Below are 20338 nucleotides of genomic sequence, written 5' to 3'. Positions count from 1 at the left end.
ACCCATTCATCTAGCCCACACTTACTTAGTTTGCCTGTGAGAATGTTATGGGAGATGGTATCAAAACTCTTGCTAACATCAAGGTACACCACATCCACTGGTCTCCCTGCATCTACAGAGCCAGTCATCGCATCATAGAAGGCAATCAGGTTGGTCAGGCATGGCTTGCCCCTGGTGAATCCATGCTGATTGTTTCTCATCACCTTTTTCTTCTCCAAGTGCTTAGAAATCGATTCCTTGAGGATGTGCTCCATGATTTTTCAAGGGACTGAGGTGAGGCTGACTGGCCTGTGTTCCCTAGATCGTCTTTTTCCCTTTCTTAAATATGAGCACAATGTTTGCCCTTTTCCAATCATCCAGGACCTCTCCTTATCGCCATGAATCTTCAAATATCATGGCCAGGGGCTCTGCAACTTCATCAGCCAGCGTCCTTGGGTGCATCTCATCCAGCCCCATGAACATGTATATGTCCTGCTTTTCTAAATGGTCCCTAACTGGTTCTTGCCGAGTGTTGCTAATTGGCTTTTGTCCAGGGACAAATGAAGCCCATTCCCCTCCCTTCTCCCTCCTTTTGGATTGGACCAGTGCTGGAATCTCTGGGAACATGTAAGAATCCCTTCCCCTCAGTGCTTAAAGCTACTCCCCCCTCCCCTCCCCCCCCAAGCAGGGAAAGCAGCAGCAGAGGGTTTGGGAGGAGGGGGAAGGTCAGGGAAGGGGATGTGCCTTTAAGGTATGGAGGGGAACGAGGTGGATTCTTGCATGTTTTTGGGACTTCATAAAAGTCCCCAGGACCTCTTACAATCCAGTCTGTCTACACCTGTGAACTGGCAGGGGAGGAGACTGAGAGCTGGATGCAGCCCTCCTGCAGTGCCAGTAGCTGCTTCTGCTCCCGTTCACCAAATCCTGGCTCTGTCCCTAGCTTTGTCTCCAACTGCTTGCAGTTGGTGCCTTTATAGTATTTCTACTTCTCTGGTATTGCATTGTGGGGCTGGTGTCTTGCATATTAAATAACGTTTTCAGTGAGAGTAAAGTGTTCTTGCTGATTACCAGGGATCCTGGTTTTCTCTGATTTCAAAATTGCAAATTCTCTGATTTAAAAACCCAAAATCCATGATAAAATGTAATTGCCCCCCCTGCCCTCCTGGTGCCCCTTGCAACAGCCCCCCAGACATGCAGACACAGACACTGATACCCACCCCAGCAGGTAAGCGTATGTGGTGGGGGGGGAAGGGAGGGACAGGGCAGGGGAAAGGGAAGGTGCTGGGGGGTAGATCAAGAAGGGGTGGGGAGTGTGCCCCTGTGCCCACTCTCAGGAGCAGGACCAGGGGGTGAGGGCAGGGGTGCCACTCTGTGGGCCACACACGTGCCAGCTGGCCTGACAGGGGGTTCGCACACGGAGGCTGCCACCGCAATTCTGCCACTGCAACCTGCGCTACCATCCCATGGCCACCTGCATGGCTTTGTGGGGAAGTGGCGCAGGGTGCAGCAGTGGCAGTGTGGTGGCAACCACCGTGTGTGGGCCGCATACGTGCCGTCCGGCTGGGGGTGGAACGGGGGGCTTGCATGTAGTGGCATGCCCTGCAACTGGCTGCATGGCTCCGCAGTGGTGCGGGGTGGTGGTGGCTGCATGCAGGCTGGGGGGGCTTCGCGGGCCAGCACTGCCACCATGGAGCCATGCCCTTTGCCCCTGGATCCTAGAGGTAAATGGGGCTTGGTGGCTGTGGGGCAGGGCTGGAGAAGATGGTTGGGAGCTGGGCGGGGGGGAAATGCCAGCCCCAAGCAGCACACCACAGATGGGAACAGGGCCAGGGGGTGAGGGCAGGGGTGCCCCTTTGTGGGGTCTTTGCAGGGAAGCAATGCGGGGTGCAGTATGGTGGTACCTGCCATGTGTGGGCCACACATGCTGCCCAGCTGCTAGCCCAGGGGAGGGGGAGAGGGAGGCTTCCATGCGGCTGGAGCACAGCTCCGTGGCCGACTGCAGCCGCGGCGAGGGATGGTGGCTGGGGTGGGGAGCTTGCATGAGGTGGCTGCTGCCGCTTACCTGGAGGACCGTGCCAGTGGTGATGACCACTGCCTACAAAACCTCCCGCTGCCACCACGGAGCCCTGCCTGGAGTTGTGCTGCCGGCCACTGGGCGGCAGCGGCAGTGTGGTGGTGGCCGGGCAGTATGTAGCTATCCCCACCAGCGTCCCGCACTGCCGCCGGCTGCACAGCTCTGATCATGGCTTCGCAGCGGCAGCAGGAGGTTTTGCACACAGCGGCAGTCACTGCTGGCACAGGCGGTCCCGCAGGTAAGCAGCAGTGGGCGCCCGTGCCAGCAGTGACTGCCGCTGCCTACAAAACCTTCCGCTGCCATCGCGGAGCCATGCTTGGAGCTGTGTGGCTGGTGGCAGCGGCGCGGCACAGGATGGTGGTGAGGATGGTGGTGAGGATGGCTGTATGCCGCCCAGCCACCACCACGCTGCTGCTGCCGCCTGGCAGCCGGCTGCACAGCTCCAGGCACGGCTCCACAAGAGCAGCGGAAGGTTTTGTTGGCAGCGGATGTCACCACTGGCATGGCCCTCCAGGTAAGTGGCAGTAGCCACTGCGTGTGAGGACCCCCCGTTACCATCCCTCGTCATGGCTGCGGAGCCGGACACAGAGCTGTGCTCCAGCTGCATGTGAGCCTCCCCCACCCCTGGGCAGGTGGAACGTGTGTGGTGCACACATGGCGGGCCACCACACTGCGCCCTGCATTGATTGCCTGGAAAGCACCCCGCAGAGGGGCACCCCTGTCCCCACCCCCTGGCCTTGCTCCCAGCTGTGGTGTGCCGCCTGGGGCCGGCAGCACCCCCCGCTCCTTCAGCCCCCAACCATCTTCCCCATCCCTGCCCCAGGGCCCCATTTACCTCTAGGCTCCAGGGACGAAGGGCGAGTCTGAGCCCCGCCTTGGCTGACTCAGAGACTCAGGCTCCGCCCTTCCCCCCTCTCCCTCCGGTTAGGGCTGGGGGTTTCTCACCCTTTCTGCAATCGGCTCTTGCAGGCTGGAGCTGTGCCAGCCTGTAAGAGCTCTTTGCAAAAGTGGAGAATCCATGGATTTCTCTGCTAAAACAGGAAATCCGTGGTTTTCTCCATTTTTTTGCATGGGAAATGGAAAACATGGATCCCTGTTGATTTACTCTTGTATCATTAAGATAGCCTTTGAAGGATGTCCAAGGTTATTTGGGTGTCATCAGCACCAAGGTAACCTTTTTTTTCTTTTAATAGAAACCAGTTCAATCAAGCCCAGATGTTTCACATTTATAGTTTAGATAGCTCAACCTGAAGCCTTTTGCGTAAAATACGCACTTTAAGTACTTTATAAGTACTACATTTAGTTAGTTTTATTGCTTGAGAAACAGATTTAAGTATTCTTCTTGAGCTCACCCCAACAAACAAATTGACCCGTCAATCAATAAGGACATATCTGGAACTCACTTAGCCACTCTAACATCAGCAGCAGTAGTGCTAGTCTTAAGTCTGAATAAACAGGGAGGTTCAGTATCATCTGAGAGGCTGCATTTAAAAAAAAAAAATCCAATAGTGTTGTAAATGTCAGGCTATGCATTTTGGTTGCAAAATGTTTAATGAGGGATTAAAAAGTAGTAGGCCTTCCATCTGCATCTCTTATATCTAAAATGGAACTAGCTTTGATTCTATACCATCCCTAGATCTGTGCTGTGTGTATGGGTGGGGGCTGTTTTGCAGTGCATTTTGTGATTCTATCCAGAGTATCAGAAAGTATTCTGTGAGCAGCCTGGGGTCCCTTTTACCCCTTTCTTTTGCTGGCTGTTAATAGTGGAGGTTTGAGCTGTCCATCATTATACTCATCCTGCAGGTATATAAATCCTTGAATGTGCTTTAGCATAAAACCTCATGACCAGAATGGAGCTATCTTGCTTTGACAACAAAACAAAATGTGGTTGTCTGGTAGTTTCTTGTTTTAAAGGAAGAATACCGACAAGCTTTTCCAAATGTTTCTTACATCCTCAGATTGTGCTTACAGACATATTTTTATATCTACAGTTGAATCTTTTTTGGTTTTCTTTTAATTGCACTACAGACAAACTGGTCTAAAGTTTGTACACAAGCAACAAATTGGAGAAAATTGACTATGGGTAACTGAGTGCATCTTCCTGGTGATGCTGCATTTTTAGTTTCTATTCTTTAGCCAGTTATCTAAGTATAGGTAGGTTTTATTACAGTAGTAGAGCAATTTAGAACTCCTTGACAACCAGAGCTTCAAGTTGTAGCAACTGAAAAAATGTCTGTAGTTGAATTGAGTCATCTGCACTCCCTACTATTCTCTGACCTGTTCATAAAACGAGTTGCTTACCTTGAATGGTTGCAGCAGCAACCATTTTAATAATGTGGGCAGGTTAAACATCATGAAGTAGAGACAAAGTGAGTGAAAACTCTCTCTAGAAAGAGGATTCTATGTGGCATTTATTTTGTCATATTTAATATTTTTGCAGAAAGAAATTTGAGTGACATGAATAATATAAATGAAGAAGTGGATTAGATCTACTTGCCCCAGGGTCCGGGTAGTTTTGAGATCCCTAGAAAATTAAGAAGAATAAAATAGCTTTTAATAGATTGTTTCCTGAAAATGGAAACAAATACTTAAGGCAACTTTATTTTTGCTTTGCCATGGATATCCTTTGGGATTAGGTAGTTAAGCCTTGGTCTTAGGTACTTAATGTCAAGCACATTAACAGTTTGTTTGGATTATCTAGATAATAAACACAAGGCAAAATTGTAAGTTTGAGTGGAAAGTCAAAAAATATTTTCACTGAAGAAGTAATGTTCTCGACTAGAAATCTTATTCCTGCTATTGATCATGTTTATTGTGGGGTGTGATTAAAGATTAACCTAGAATGGTCCTCACTGTTCTATGCAGTGTACAAATACATATTATTAAATGGTTATGTCTGTGGGAGCTCTCAGTCCCCCCAAAAAAGCAGAGTAAATGGTGTGGTGGCAGTAAATGTCATGTTAAAACCAGCCTTTTTGGAGGTGTAGTTAGGAGTTAGGCTAGAAGCAGAGGAAGAAGCTAGGGAAATTCACAGCTTGTAACTGATCAAAAGGAGACAGAGTGAAATATTTACAGTTCTCATTTTAACAGTAAAATTATACTTAATTTTTTTGCCTATATTTTGGAGGTGGAGAGGTGGTGTTGCTTGATCTCCTTTTTGTGGGGAGCTGGAGGGAGGCGGGAAAGGAGTTGTTTCTATTTATATGCCTAAGTATGAACTCAGTTTGACCGTTAACTATTAAGGTTGAATGACTTTGGCCATACAATTAGCTGTCACATGCTAGATCGGGGTAGGTAACGTTTTTTGGTCAGAGTTCCGAAAACCCCAACAATGCCTACCTTGGAAGGTGCCGGAGTGCTGGCATGCCAAAAAAACAAAATGAGGGCAGGGGGTACATGGCAGGATGCCCTGTGCCCCCCAGCCTGGGCTCTGTGGCTGGCAGCAGCTACCCAGAACCGGGGCGGCTGTGGCCGGGAGGCTCCAAACAGCTGTGTCAGGCTCCAGAGCCCTGGCATCAGCTTCATACCGGCACGTGCACCTGCACATCAGAGCGGGCAGTGGGGGAGGGGCCTCAGACAGCACAACCCCGGTCTCTCCCCCGCTTGCAGCACAGAGCTGGTGTCTGGGCTCCGGAGCCCGGCACAGCTGTTTTGGAGCCTCCTGGTTGCAGCCGGTCCCAGCTCTGGGTAGCTGCTGCCAGCCACAGAGCCCGGGCTGCTCCCAGCAGGCAGCTGGGATGCTGCAAGCCCTGCTGGGAGCAGCCTGGGCTCTAGCAGCTACCCAGAGCCAGGGCTGGCTGTGGCGTACCGAGTAAAATGGCCTCGTGTGCTATGCTCGGCACACATGCCGGGGGTTGTCAACCCCTGTGCTAGCTGTTCATTAGCTCAATATGGAAAATTTTTCTTGTTACATTTTTCTGTGAATAAATAGTTCAGTGTAGTCGGGCAGTTAGATCACCATAAACCCTGCTGCAGCATAAGGGCAATCAGGATTAAGTCTCTAAGGCCTCTACAGCAGTGTTTCTCAACCAGAGGTCTGTGAGCAGGTTTCAGGGGGTCTGCGATTGAGGAATGAGGAGGTGGGAGAGTGGTGCTCGGGTGCTGGCTGCTTCCAGGTGGGGGGCTCACGCCAGGCGCTCATCATGCTGGGCTTCTGCTGACTGAGCCTGGTGCTGTGTGAGCTGCAGGGGCAGGTGGTGCAGCAGTCTGGTGAGGTCTTTGAGTGCACTTCCTTGTGCAGCACCGCCCATCATGGCATGGTGCTCTCCTTCTGCCTGCAGGCCATTTGACCTGCTACTCCTGCAGCTCCCTGCAGGTAAGTCTATGTTGGGGGGCATAGGCAACAGGCTGGGGGGCAGGAGTTCTCCCAGCTTGCTGTGCCCACAGCAGGCATGGGGCTGCAGCTTAGCTGGATGGGCAAGGGCAGGAGCTGCTTCTGGCCCAGCAGGTGGGACCTGGCGCAGGAGGGCAGAGCAGGGCAGTGAGACTTGTTGCCACTATTGTTTCTGGGACCCCAGTTGTGCCACCAGCAGCATGATGAGTAAAGGGGTGGGGGGTACACTGCCCTCGCCTCCTCCCACTGCTGAAGGGGAGATGGGGTAGGAAGCGGCATGGGCGACCTGAGGGGAGTGGTTGGCTGCTAGGCCATGGCTCCCCTCTGGCCTGTACATGGTAGGGTTGGGGGCGGGGAGGTAGTGGATCGGTACTGAAGTCATGCAGGGAGGTGGGGGGGGGTTGTGGATCGGGAGTGAGGGGCACTGGCAGGGGTAGGGTAGTGAGGTCCCACTCTTCACTACCAACCCACAAGTCCAAAAAGGTTGAGAACCACTGTTTTAGAGCATCACCTCTGGGTGGCTGCAGGGTGCGGGCAGCTGCAGGTTGCTTATGTTTTCGTGCTATAACGCAAACATGTCTGTCACAAAAAAGGGGCGCAATGTTTTACCATGTCTTGTGGCTACAGTTTTGGGTGTTTGTGGTGTGATAAGGGGCATGGATGCCCCTTTGCTTGGGCATTCATGCCCCTTATCACCATAAACATATTTTTTTGGCACAAAGGGGGGGATGCTTTTTTTGCAACTTAAGGGCCGTGTCCAGGTGAACACGGCCATGTGGTATGTGGTGCTGCAGACACATCTGCAGCACCACATACCATGTATTCAGTTGTTCTCTGCACTCCAAGGGAGCAGCGCAAAGGGGTTTTTTGACCCCTAGAAAACCTGTGGAGAAAGAAGGCGGACCAGAGCACTCGTGGGTAGTGCATGCCACTCACAAGCAGAATCGGGCTGTGCTGCGTCTGCCAGCTAGGCTGTGTGGCAGAATCACTGCTGTTGTAGCCCCAGGAGGTCCCCAGGCCCCAGGTAAGGCTGCTGGCGCCAGCACAGTGCTGGCTGTAGCCTCTCCTACTGTCGCCAGGGTAACTTACCACGTACCAGATTGTGCATGTGTAGCAAGTGTGGGATCTCCCCAGCCAGCCACAGTGCTGGCCTCCCACTGCCTCTGGGCATGCCGCCCACCTATCTCACCTGCCATGCTTTGCTGTTAAGTAATTATAGTCTTAATTAGGCAGGAAGCTGTCCATTCTAGGCCCTGATGTCTAGGTCCTTTAGTACATGGTCCTACCTCCCCTTATGTGTCCCATGCCTCGCAGATGTCTCTTAACAACTGTGTAAAGCTCTGGCCTGAGACTGGGCCCAACTCATTGCAGTATTAGGCCTCTTGCAATCTGCCTTGTTATGGGACAAACTCATACGGCCTTCCTCTGACTGAGGCCTCTCACATACAGGGCTCTCCATACAAGGTTGCTGACTTGCCCCCTTATTTCTCTGTGGCTTCTCTGCCACCCTCCAATTGGCCTCAGGTGCCAGAAGGCTTACCTGGGCCAAATTTGGTTCCCAAAGTTAACAGGACCTCAACTCGTCCCCTACTCACAGGGCCTCATCTGGTTCAGTTACTCAGATGCAGCCCATCAGGTGCTTCTCTGTACCTTCTCCTTCCCTGAGGCACATACTCAGCCCCCTTCTCTGGGACCTGGGGTCAAACACCCCTGCAGGCTCAGGTACCCCTTTTTGGTGTGCCTGGCTCAGAACTCTCCTTCTCTCCCCAGGGTCTTGCAAGCCTCTGGGCTCAGGTTACTTCAGCCATGCCTGGCTCCACTACCCACTCTGGGGCCTTGTGCCCCATTGGGTTCATGTGTCCTGCCTAGACATATGTGGTCCTAACTCCCTCTGATGTTACTAGTTGGCCCCAGATGGTGGGGGCAGGGGTTAAGGTGCCCTGACCCGCCTTTCACCAAGATGGTCCTCAAACCTGGTATTTGCTGGCCCTGCTCCATCATTGGCAGGACCACCAGGCCTCCCTATCCTGGCAGGGTGCAGTCATGCCTGGGACCAGGAACTTTCAAACCACCCCATAGCTCCTGCCCTTACCTCTGTGTTGTCTCCAGAGCAGCAGCTCTGCCAGGAGATGTTCCTTCCTCCATGCCAGGCAGCAATTGCTGCCTCCAGTCCTGCTGGCCTGAGTCTTAAGATGGCCGCTTGTCAAGACTGGGCTGTGCCTGCCTGCTACCTGGCCCACTTCTTAAAGTGGCAGAGCACCATGAGTGCTCTGACACATGCCTTCCCCCTTAAAATGATTTGGGGGATGGGGAGAGGCTGCATTTTCCCTGCTGCTCAGCCAACAAGCTCCCCCAGAGCTTGCCCGAGCTGGTGCTCTGCCACAGCATGGCATGGACATTCCCCAGGGGCAACTAGTGGCTCTGTAAAGTGCGTTGTTGCTAGTTGTTCCAGGGGAGCAAAACATACATACCACGTATGGACGTGGCCGAGGAGAGCAAGAGAAAGGTTGCATGAAAAGTGGTTGCGGGGGTATTTTTTTAAGTAATGGAAGTGCTATAACTATAGTTGTTAGTACAAGATGTACTAGTGTCTTCTCTGCTCTTTTAGTTCTTTTAGAAGCAAATTCTAGGTTGTCTCCTGCATCTGGCTTTACGGTATTTCATGGCCTCAGATCCATTTATCCTTATACGACTATTGACCTGGACATAAAACAAGTGCAGTTTTGATGGATGATTTACTTGGAATTAACACTAGGAGGAAATGTCCCTGATGTACAACATTAACCTCCTTGTTCATACAGTTGGGAGTGAAAAGGTAGCAACTCAGACACATACTTCGTAGTCCATACTGAATGTTTTCAAAACATTCGGTACATTGGAAAGTCATTTCTCCCCAGGAGTCTTGCTGGTTCATCTTTCCAACTTGAGAAGTGCACTTTGCCCTAAGGATTTATGGTGGTAAGAAGGCCTAGTTGGTATTGACCATTTTTCTGATAATCCTCAGTGTTGTCCTCTGTAATGTGACTAGGATGGTTATTTTTGTTACTTATATGGTATTGGAGCATGAACTTTAATTTACTGAATGCTGCAGTTGCAGAAAATTAGCATGTCCCCCTGCTTGTGCTCTGTGGATGGGATTTTAAATATATAGGATTTCTTGAAGGATATTTTAAACATTAGACATAAAGGGCATTTACACACATGCTCTGGCAGGGGGAGGTAGGGGCACTTTGACAGCCGCTCTAATTAAAGTGACTGGGGCATCACGTGTATCGGCATCCTCATGGTGGAAAAAGGTTGGAGGGGCACTTTTGTTATTTTAAATTGCCAAAACTCAAATTAAGAGCGAGACCTTAAAAGGGGGATAAGGCAAAATGCCGTGTTTATTGGTTAGATGAAGCAGATACATAAGCTTGGACACACCAGTCATACAAACAGACATACACAAGCATACATACAAACAGATATACACAGATATACAGAAAAACCACTCCAGTAAGATGCTATAGTTATCAGCAGATGTTACTCAATATTAGCACTGGATGGCCGGGTCCAGGCTTATTGAGGGTGATAGGAGCGGGGGAAGAACAGACACGCATGTCTGTGCTCTATGAGGTTGCAGAGAGTGGATTCCACATCATGGCTTGTCTGCATCTCACTTTTATAGGGATTTCAAGTCTTTGTTCAGCATTAGGGTTTTTCCATGCTCAGTCTTTAATTAGAGGTTGTTTATTCTTGTTATCTTAACTTGAGGTCATTCCAGTAAATTTGGTATCTTTGATGAGGTCATTTTAGTAAAGTTGGTTATTTCAAGAGTTTAATATTTTGGTCTTGATCTTTGCCTTGAAGCTTTGTGTTTTTGAAGTATTGCAGTTGGTATCTCTGCCTTGAAGTATTGTGTATTTCAAATGGCAGAATATGCAAAATTCCTTTTTCTTACTATCTTTTTTGTACCTGATCACAGACAAGTTCCTCAGCTGTCCATTAATTAGCTTAATTAGTTTATTGTATGGTAACTTATACATTGGCATCTTGTTGCTTTCAGAATCAGTTTAATCTTCTTCTGTTTTCATGCAAATAGTTACCATTTTTTCACCATTCACCCTCTCACACAGGCACTCGTGTACACAGAGTATATGAATTTCATCTACTCATGTCAAGCAAGGGAAAAGCACAAAATGGAGTTTTAGTTGTTCATACAATCATAGCGGTTGATCAATTCAATACTATTATCATTTAAGCATAATAACTAATATGCAACAATTCATACTACACTTTAACTAAAGCTTGTTAAACAAACTTTTTTCAGAGTGGGGATGCTGACGCACGTGACACTGCAGTCTACTGGCGTGTAGTAATTGCCATGCTCTAGAAGACTCAGTTGTGTTGGAGCAGCCTCAGTGCACTTGTATAGGTACCAAAGAAGGATATAAAGATGACATGGAAGAATTTTTGCAAAAGCTTGAAGCTGACTTAATTATGGTGACAGATACCAGTTGCAACTGTTTGGTTTATATTTACAAGTCACTTAAAACTCTAGAAGTTTTTTTCTTTCAAATTTGGGATGTTACAACTCAAAAACAACCCAAACCAATAGAAATGACTGACTATTGGATCCACAAACTTTTGCGCAGGAAAATATTAAATGGTAATAATATTACCTATAATGTAAACTGGTTATAGAATAAAATGAAAAACCTCCTTGATTCTGTAATCTCAAACTTTTAGCTTGCTAGTGAAATGAAGAGTAAGGAATGCTGCTCAAATTGGCAGTTATGTCATCCAGACAAAGTTTAAATTGGCAATTTTTCAAACATTTAAAATTAAGTCAAGTATTGCGCAAATCAAAACACGTGTACTGATTTCAGGTTCCGTGGAATCTTGGATGAAAAGTTTTCTTTGCTTTTCTATTGAACAGGTTTAAAAAAAATTAAAGCATAATGTCTGGTGAAAGGGTAATAAATTGCTTGTGGTTTTTAACCTACTTAAAAATTAGGTTTTTTTGGCTATGAGATTTGTTACTTTAGCCATGTCTGTATTAACATTGCATGCTAATGTTCTGTACGAGAAGGTAACTTTACTCTTTTCTTTTGGTTTTAATAGAACATTCAGATAAAAACTCTGGCAGATGATGTGGTAAGGTCCTCATGGCAACTTGGTTTATAATTGACCTATAGTGCATGCACTTGCTCAAAAAGCTGTGGACAATGAAACATATGCTTAAAGGATAAATGTTTTACTAGCTGGTGTCTAAAAAGAAAGTGCGCTACTGGAGATGTGTTGTGAAGAAAAACCTTTTTAAAACGTTTTGAATTTAAGTTTTAATACAGCAGTATGAATTTGTCCTGCTTCCTTGGAAGGCTATTTCAAAACACATGTACAACTCAAATACAATTGAATGGCCCATGAATGTGTAATTTCATTTACAATATAAACTCCAATCAGATTTCACTGTGGCTAAATACATAATTTACTACATTTCAAAAAACATTTTTGTCCCAACTTACTGTCATTCTAGACTGAATGATTTTGCTTTTTAAATATAGCAACAAAATCATACTGCCTATTTGGTGATGATCTCATTGATCATGACTCAGAAATGGTTTTGTAACAGTTTTTAAAAAGCATATTATACTTTGATAGGGAAACTACAGAGATATGTTGCGAATTTTAATTTAAACACAAAAATGAAGCTTAACTCTTGAGGTGCACAGGTATGAAATATTCTGTTTAAAACAGACTAGTGACTTTCGGTTCTATTTGCCAATATTTATTGGGTATGGGCACATAGTAGCGGTGAGCCGATAAAAATTCTTTGGGCTGATACCAATGGCCGATTTACTAATGAGCCATATCGGCTGATACCAATCAGACTGCTGATTATGCAGCCCGAGAGCTTGGAGAGTAGCATCCAGCTGGTAAGTCTGTGGGGTGCAGGGAGGAATGTTGGGGGAGGGCAGATCAAGGGCCCCGTGGCAAGGGAGGGAGACGGACTGGAGCAGGGACAGGCAAGGCTGGGCACAGTGTGGGACAGAGCCATGAATGGCTTGTCTGGGGGATGCATGGAGGAAAGGGGGCAGCTTCTGCAGCTGTGCACACCCCTGGAGGAAGCATGGACCTGGATCTGTGTGAGGTGAGGGCAGGGTGCCACTGTGGAGCACCAGGCTTTTCTTGGGGGCAGGCTGGGCCAGGGCTGTGCTTGGGGCAGGTGGTGGCCTTGGGAGGGGCGATTGGGGGGGGGGGGGGCTACAACAAATTCTGGGGTAACTGTAGCCCACCCTGTAGCCCTGGCTCCCAGTACTGTTGCTGCCCACCCTGAGCATAGCCCCAGCCCACCCCAGCCCTCCTCCCCTGCTAGGAAGAGCCCAGTGCCACCTGTGGCTCCAGCCCACAGCAGCAGCCTGCCCTTGCCCTATGCGCAGATCTAGGGGGTATATGCTCCCAATGCCTCCCCCAAGGGTCTGAGCAGCGGCAAGAGCCCCCCCATTCTCTGGATGAGCCACTTGCTGCTCCATCCCATGTCCCATCCTGCCCTGTCCCGCCCTGCCTGGCTGGGCAATGCCTGCCCCTGTCCTAGCCCCACTCTCTTGCTGTGGGGGCCTCGATCTGCCCCCCGCCATGCCCCTTTCCCCTTCCCCCCCCAATAAAATTATGAGCTAGATGCTGCTCTCCAAGGGCCGGGCTGGCCCCATGTATGCTTCAGCTGCGCACGGGCGCGCAGCATTTATTGACAATGTTATTGGCCACGTCAACCAAAAAAAGCCGATTGCTGATAATGTAAATTTTCTTTTTATTGGTGCCGATGCAATATGGACCAATGTATCGGTGCACGTCTAGCACATAGATAAGAGGCGTGATGTGGCATATGTTTAGGGCATAGCTTTACCCAACGTTTCTAGCAGGAATAAGGTGGCTTGTAGGGTTACTTCATGTATGAGCATGCACATGAGCAGTTGGTTTGAAGCTGATGTGCTGAAAGCATGTACCCTCCTTTTAAATTTTAGGGATTGATTCCTGTGCCTGTAAATTAGGAGATTGATTGGCTGAAGCACAAGGCTTATTTGAAATTATGCGCATAGTAGTAGAGTGAAATGCACCTTAAATGGCTGAAGCAATCAGGGCTCGTGGTAGAGCCGATATCTTTTATTATACTAACGAGATTTCTGCAAGAAAAATTTATTTAATTGCAAACTTTTGGGCACAAGCACCCTTCATCAAGCATCAGATAAAAGAAGTTTTCCTGGGTAGAAATGAAAGTTCATATTTCATAGGATTTCACAGAGGAGTCAGTAGATGGAAAGCGCCTCTGGGCAGGCAGTTCTTAGCTGGTGAAAAGTCTCTCAGCTCTCCTGTGAGGCTCTGTTATGATGCAAATTACCTTGAATCAAGGCAGGAGCAGTATCTCAGATTTCAGGTGGTCACAGTTGCTTTCTCCTTGGGAAAATATGAAGATTTCATTTTAAAAGTCTTAAATGGCTGTTCACTTGAATGATGGTTGTTTACTAAAAAACTTATCTTACCAATTGTGAGAAACAGAACTCTATTGGCTATATTTTACACAAGGTTGGGATTTCTTTAAGCCAGACAAGCCTTTAATTCTATTTACTTTGAGGGGATATTAAATAATATGTAGATAGACATAATATCTACATGACAAGAAAAGTGGCAGCATCCTTTAAAGTTATGTTCTTGTCCACATATTTGACTACATTAAAAAGGGTGTGCAGTTTACCTAGGGTTACCTCTTTCAAGATGAGTTTGAAGCTTATGCTAGGGAAACCTGCCATTTTGTGCCCGACACAGCTGGAGTAACTCACTTGAGTAAACATAAAGTACAGTTCTTTGTCGACTTTGAAACTGTAAGCCAGTTTTTGAATCCTTAATGTTCCTCAAATGTTAGCTGTAGATAACTTAAACTTCAGTCTAGTAATTTGTTTAACATGCTTACATTAACTAGATGGAACAAATTGAGCTTACTTTCATAGAAAATGCTTCAACATTTTTATATTTGTAACCCTATTTAAGCTGCTTCAAACCTATTGTGATTTCTGTCTTAATAAAAAACATCTTCATAAGGCTGTTTTGGATCTATAAAAACTACATACCCAGTGAAGTGTACTAATTTGTGCATGGGCATGTTGAAGAGCATGTATTAGGAATTCACTATTTAGATGACTTCATTCCTGCCTAGCTTACATAGAGTAAAATAACAAGCTTTCTGCTTGTAAACTCCAGTCCCTAAGAATAAGATAATGTTTTGATTAGTATGGTGTCAAACAGCTTTATAATATAGTTTCACTTTCAATCGAAGTACAGGTCCTTTCTGTTTTTTGTATTAACAAATTAACTGAGTGGTATATGTGCTGCTAAAAGGAGAAAAAGGAATAAAACCTATTCAGTTTTAAACAAGTAACTTTATTGTAGTTTACATAAGTTCTTACTAATGTCTTTCGAACGCATTTAAACTATGAATGGCTACTCCTTTGCAATAAAACTATTAACAGGTTTGTGAAGCTGTTAATGACAAGAGACTGTACTTGAAACAATTTTTAAACAAGTCCTGACAAAAATCTAATCTGTGTATTCTTTTGGGAACTTTATTTTTATGAGGACATACTACTTCATTTTGATGAAGCTGCCAAACTGTATCAATTGAACTAACCTCTGAAGAGCCACAGCTTTTCAGTCAGAGGAGGATTGGATGTTGTCGATGAGAGTTATATTGCCAGTGTTGCCTAGTGGAGAGAACATGCTATTCTGTCCACTAGGAAAATATCCAAAGTTTTTCACACCTAAACATAGTGTTCCCATGAATCTTGGAAAGGAGTTAAAAAACAATCTTACAGGACATGATGGAAACTCATGTCATTCTTCTGGACTAATTTAGTTGAAGATGCAACAATATTTATTTACATGTTGAAGGGTGTATTAATAGTACAGTCTCTGTTTATTGACTATGCTGTTTAAATTAACCTTGGACATGTTTACAGCATCAATTGCATGTGAAGTGCTCAATAAGTATTTATACATCCTTTTTTTGGTAACATACATGCAAGTTTAAATATCTTTTTATTTGCAGCGTGACAGGCTAACAAGTCTTAGAAAGTCAGCTGTGAAAAAAGAGAAACCTCTAATTCAGCATCCTATTGATTCTCAAGCTTCTGTAAGTGAACTTCCAGTTGCTCAGCCACTTATTGATGAACGTTCTATGAATTTATCCGAAAAAGAAGTTATGGACCTCTTTGAAAAAATGATGGTAAGTTCTTTGCTTCTAGTCATACTTCATATGCTTCAGTATTTTTGGATAGTGTTGCCCTTGGTGTTTCTGAATTACTCCAAAAAGTTGAAATTTCACTGCAGAGGTAAGTTTTGAAATGAGAAGATGGACTAAGCTATGACTTTAGCTATTAGCTAACATGTTTTAAGGACTTTGTTCAGTTAAGGTAATATAGGTAGTAGAAGTTTCCCCAGTACTGTAGATACTTAAGAGTTGCCTGGATTGAGGTTGAATAGGAAGTATGGAGCTAGGGAGTCAGGATGCATAGTCTGTTGGTTGAGCTGACTAGGTAAGGGACTTGAGAATAAGTAATAAAAAAGGAGAGTACTTATTTCCTCCTGTTTTATCCATTCATTTTCCAGATTCTGTTAATTTCAGTTTGCCACTGGGAGTGTTCCTAAATACATTGTATCATCATTTATTTCAACTCCTGATTGTCCAAATGGCAACTTTTGTTTTACAAGCCTGTGTTGTATAATAAACTTTTCAAAAAATTTTTATTTAATATGATACTCTGCTTCATCTCAAGCTTGATAATGGAATTTACTTAGTATTTTAAAACACTTAGTCACTTAGTATTTTAAACACTTAGTTACTTTAGTTACTTAGTCACTTAGTAACTTAGTATTTTAAAATACTTAGTCACTTAGTATTTTAAAACAACCTGTTTCCGAGTTTTACTGTAATGGATGTGCTGTCAAGTTTGATACAGTTTTACATGTCCCATATGTTGGCATGTACAGTTTCTCACGAGGAGTTGAATTTTAAATTTAACTGAAGGATTTCAGTTACTCAAAGGCCTCTCCAGTGTGTGCTTTCCGATGGGGTTAAACTAACTGAGGAGAAACTGTTTCTTTGCTACAGATGGAGCTTAGAATGTCTGGTAAAATAAGATACTTGACAGAGGAAGTAAGTCCTTTGAATTGGCTTCATGTTCAACATCTCCACTAGTATGTGAAGTGGTTATTAGAACTGTGCTCCATTGCCTGTAGACTTGTGTTACTATTGTCTCGTCTGCTGGAGCTGCCTCTGCAAAGCATGTTCAGGAGGAATCTTAACAAAAAGCGATTACTTTAGCCTTACTTGCATAGGAAAGTCATTTGGATTAAGGCAAAGTGAGAAACTGAAGGAAAACCTTTATTCTTGAGAGTCCCTGTGTAGACGTCCTTGCTTTGGAATACAATTTATTCTTAGTAGTTAAATAAACTCCAGAAAATTGAATGATAATGTGGAATAGATTCGTTTTTCAAAATAAACATACCTACATAGGGTTTTAGTTGCCACTAGTGTTTCAGTATACTTTCCTGAGTAGTCTAATCCTTCAGTGAAACTAGATAGAAATAAATTGGTTTACTACACAACTGCTTTAAATTGTTTAGGATTTTACATTACACTTACAGGTCAGGAAGAAGCTTGTACTTCATACAAGCCCCCACAGCAATACTTGCTTCTGTATAGAGCAGTGCTCCAAGCATACTATTAGGCTTTCTCTTCTCATTTCATATAGCATGTTATATAACTTAAACTCAGATGACTTGCCCAGTGCCACAAAGACAGCTTCAGTGCTGTTCAGCTCCAGCCCCAGGGGCCAAATGATGGGGCTCTGAAGGCTGGATTTTGCCTGCAGCCATCTTTGACACCCCTGGCATATGGAGTAGGGGAGATGATCCTATTTTGTTGAGCACTGTTATATGTATAGCATGAGATACTACTAACTTTGCTCAATTTGTTTTTGGAATTTGTCAAAGAAACCATCTTAGTGTTTAGTCCTGTGAGTGGGAACAAGGTCTGCATATCCACGTCTGTGGTAACCTGGCCGAGGCAACTTATAAAACATTTCTTTATCTGCTTATGCTAGAAGAAATTCAGAAGCAGAGAATAAAAATATATTGAATAGAATAATTAGGCCACATAATTATTCTTTGTATCACTCCATAATGCCACCTGCTGTCATATCAAATTGAAATGTCATTCATTTAAAACTCCTTTCCACTTAGTCGTAGTTGATCTGTAATATCTGTTAGTGCTTTCAACCTTATCCACATTGTTAGGTGTAACCAAGCGATAGCCATGCCTTCTTGCTTGCAGACCCCTAATGAAATGACTTTACTAAGCTTGTCTGGAAAATGCTTTTCCTTTGAACATCAGGCACTGTAGCATGACTGCATCTTATAGTGTTGTTTGGGCAGTGTTGAACATTTTCTCTCTTTTCCTATTTTCTTGACTTTTTTGTTTCATAGTCTTTAAATTATGAGTTCCTTAGCCAGGGTTGTTTTGCCAGACCTTGGAAAGCATTTGATATATGTTAAGTACTGTCATGACTATGTTAAAATGGTCCTCTGAGTTTCAGACATGAATGAGTCTGGGACCTAATTCTTTATGGAGATAGTTTAGGAAATATTAAAAAACATATGTTTCTACAAGTATAATGGTTGTAGTAAAACTTTGATATTTCGTGGTATGAGATTTAAAGAAAAGCAGTTAACCAAAATAGTAAATTGTTTTAACTAAGAAAAAACAAGTGTTGATGTGAAATGTTGAACCAGTTTATGGTTTGTAACTATCTTGCTAATGGACTGTCTGCTGAAGATGGTTGTTTATAGGCAGGTGGCTTTTGACACAACTCTAGTTCGCTCATTCCTCATGTCACTGTAAATGTTAATAACTGTGTTTCTTGCTTGTAAAAACACACTCTTTCAAAATTAGAATAATGGAAATATCTAGATTTTGAAGTTGCATAATAACTTGAATATCAATTTTTTAACTTTGTTACTTTTGGAGTGATCATCTTTACAGTCATCTTTACAGTGTAGCACAAAACTACTTACTATGCGATTTAGAACTTAAAGGTGATGAGCTGACTTTCTGCGTGGAGTGAAACACAGAACTGGAAGTTGTGTGGTGGGATTGGAGGGGGTGCTACTAGGCTGAGCCACCGGCATCACTTTGCCTGACCAAAACCTGCTCCAGCTTTCTCTTGGGGTGCCTACATCTGGCTGACCCTCTTCCGGGAGCACACCCTCATAGATTTCATAGACATTAGGGCTGGAAGGGACCTCGGAAGATCATCGAGTCCAGCCCCCCGCCCAAAGGGCAGGACGTCAGCTGGGGTCATAGGATCCCAGCAAGATAAGCATCCAGTTTCATCTTGAAGGTGTTCAATGAAGGCGCTTGAACAACCTCCGGTGGCAGGCTGTTCCAGACCTTGGGGGCTCGGACAGTAAAGAAATTCTTCCTTATGTCCAGCCTGAAACGATCTTGTAGTAGTTTGTGACCATTCGTCCTCGTCATCCCTTGGGGCGCTCTGGTGAACAAACGTTCCCCTAGATACTGATGGTCACCCCTGATAAACTTGTAGGTGGCCATCAGATCACCCCTGAGCCTGCGCTTTTCCAGGCTAAAGAGCCCCAGGGCTCTCAGCCTGTCATCGTAGGGTCTGCTTCCCTGACCTCTGATCATGCGCGTGGCTCTTCTCTGGACTCTCTCAAGCTTCTCCACATCCTTTTTGAATTGTGGAGCCCAAAACTGGACGCAGTACTCCAGCTGCGGCCTCACTAAGGCCGAGTACAGGGGGAGAATGACGTCCCGGGATTTGCTTGAGAAGCATCTATGGATGCAAGCCAGCGTTTTGGTCGCTATACTAGCCGCAGCATCGCATTGCAGGCTCATGTTCATCTTGTGGTCAATGATGACCCCCAAGTCTCTTTCTTCCATAGTGCTAACCAACATAGCACTGCCGAGCCTATAAGGATGCTGCGGGTTTTTTTTCCCAAGGTGGAGAACCTTGCATTTATCGGCGTTGAACACCATCAGATTCTCGTCCGCCCACTTGCTGAGCCTGTCCAGGTCAGCCTGGATCCATCCGCCTGTCTTCTGGTGTGGATGCTTTGCCCCAAAGTTTGGTGTCATCGGCGAACTTGGCCAGTCCGCTTCTGACTCCAGTGTCCACATCATTAATGAAGATGTTGAACAGTATGGGTCCAAGGACAGAGCCCTGGGGGACCCCACTGGTCACAGGACACCACGATGAGTGACTTCCATCAATTACTACCCTCTGGGTCCGACCCCGGAGCCAATTTTCCAGCCAGTGGATCGTGGGGGACCCAAGGCGACAATTGGCCAGTTTCTCCAAGAGACGATCATGGGACACCAGATCGAAGGCTTTTTTGAGAAATGCCTCCCCTACTCCATATGCCATATACTATATACCTCAAGCCTGGGGTAATTGCTGCCACCACCCCTGCTCTGGTCTTTGTTAGGGCCCTCTGCAGCCCAGGCTACACAGACCTTGGGGGTGCTTTGCCCACTAGTAGTATTTCTGGGTGTTCTTTATAGCCTGGAGCCACCCAGGATGTTTTCAGGTAAGACAGAATCAGATAATAATCAGCCGAGCTCTGCTAGGAGCAAAAAGGCCTGTCCCTCCTCTCAAGCATTCACCATTAGGTGTGCTGTAACAGATAGCTTTTATTAATCAGAGAGGGAGAGAATGGGGAAGGAGTACAAGATTGAAGAGTATTAAAAAAAAAAAAAAAAAAAAAAATGCCTTGAGCAAAACAGAATGGGCTTGTTGGCCCTTTTTAACATATGGCTAAAGATACATAACCCTAACTTACTGGCTAAATTTCAGGTAGGCTACTTACAGATAGATCCAGAGGATTCTGGAGGCCCAAGGTTC

At 45.6% G+C, this 20338-nt stretch overlaps 1 protein-coding gene across 2 annotated transcripts in view; it reads left to right on the top strand.

The window, feature by feature from the left end:
• DIAPH2 (diaphanous related formin 2) overlaps positions 1 to 20338 on the top strand; it is an 840428-nt gene that overhangs the window by 40155 nt on the left and 779935 nt on the right. For both annotated transcript variants that reach the window (XM_059732728.1, XM_059732729.1), the window contains exons 3-4: positions 11490 to 11522; positions 15466 to 15642. In XM_059732728.1, the coding sequence (XP_059588711.1) occupies positions 11490 to 11522; positions 15466 to 15642 (210 nt within the window). The remainder of the gene's footprint in view (positions 1 to 11489; positions 11523 to 15465; positions 15643 to 20338) is intronic.

The sequence above is a fragment of the Alligator mississippiensis genome, chromosome 8, assembly GCF_030867095.1.
Source record: "Alligator mississippiensis isolate rAllMis1 chromosome 8, rAllMis1, whole genome shotgun sequence".
Lineage (NCBI taxonomy): Eukaryota > Metazoa > Chordata > Crocodylia > Alligatoridae > Alligator > Alligator mississippiensis.
This window is presented reverse-complemented; position numbering and strand designations above follow the sequence as displayed.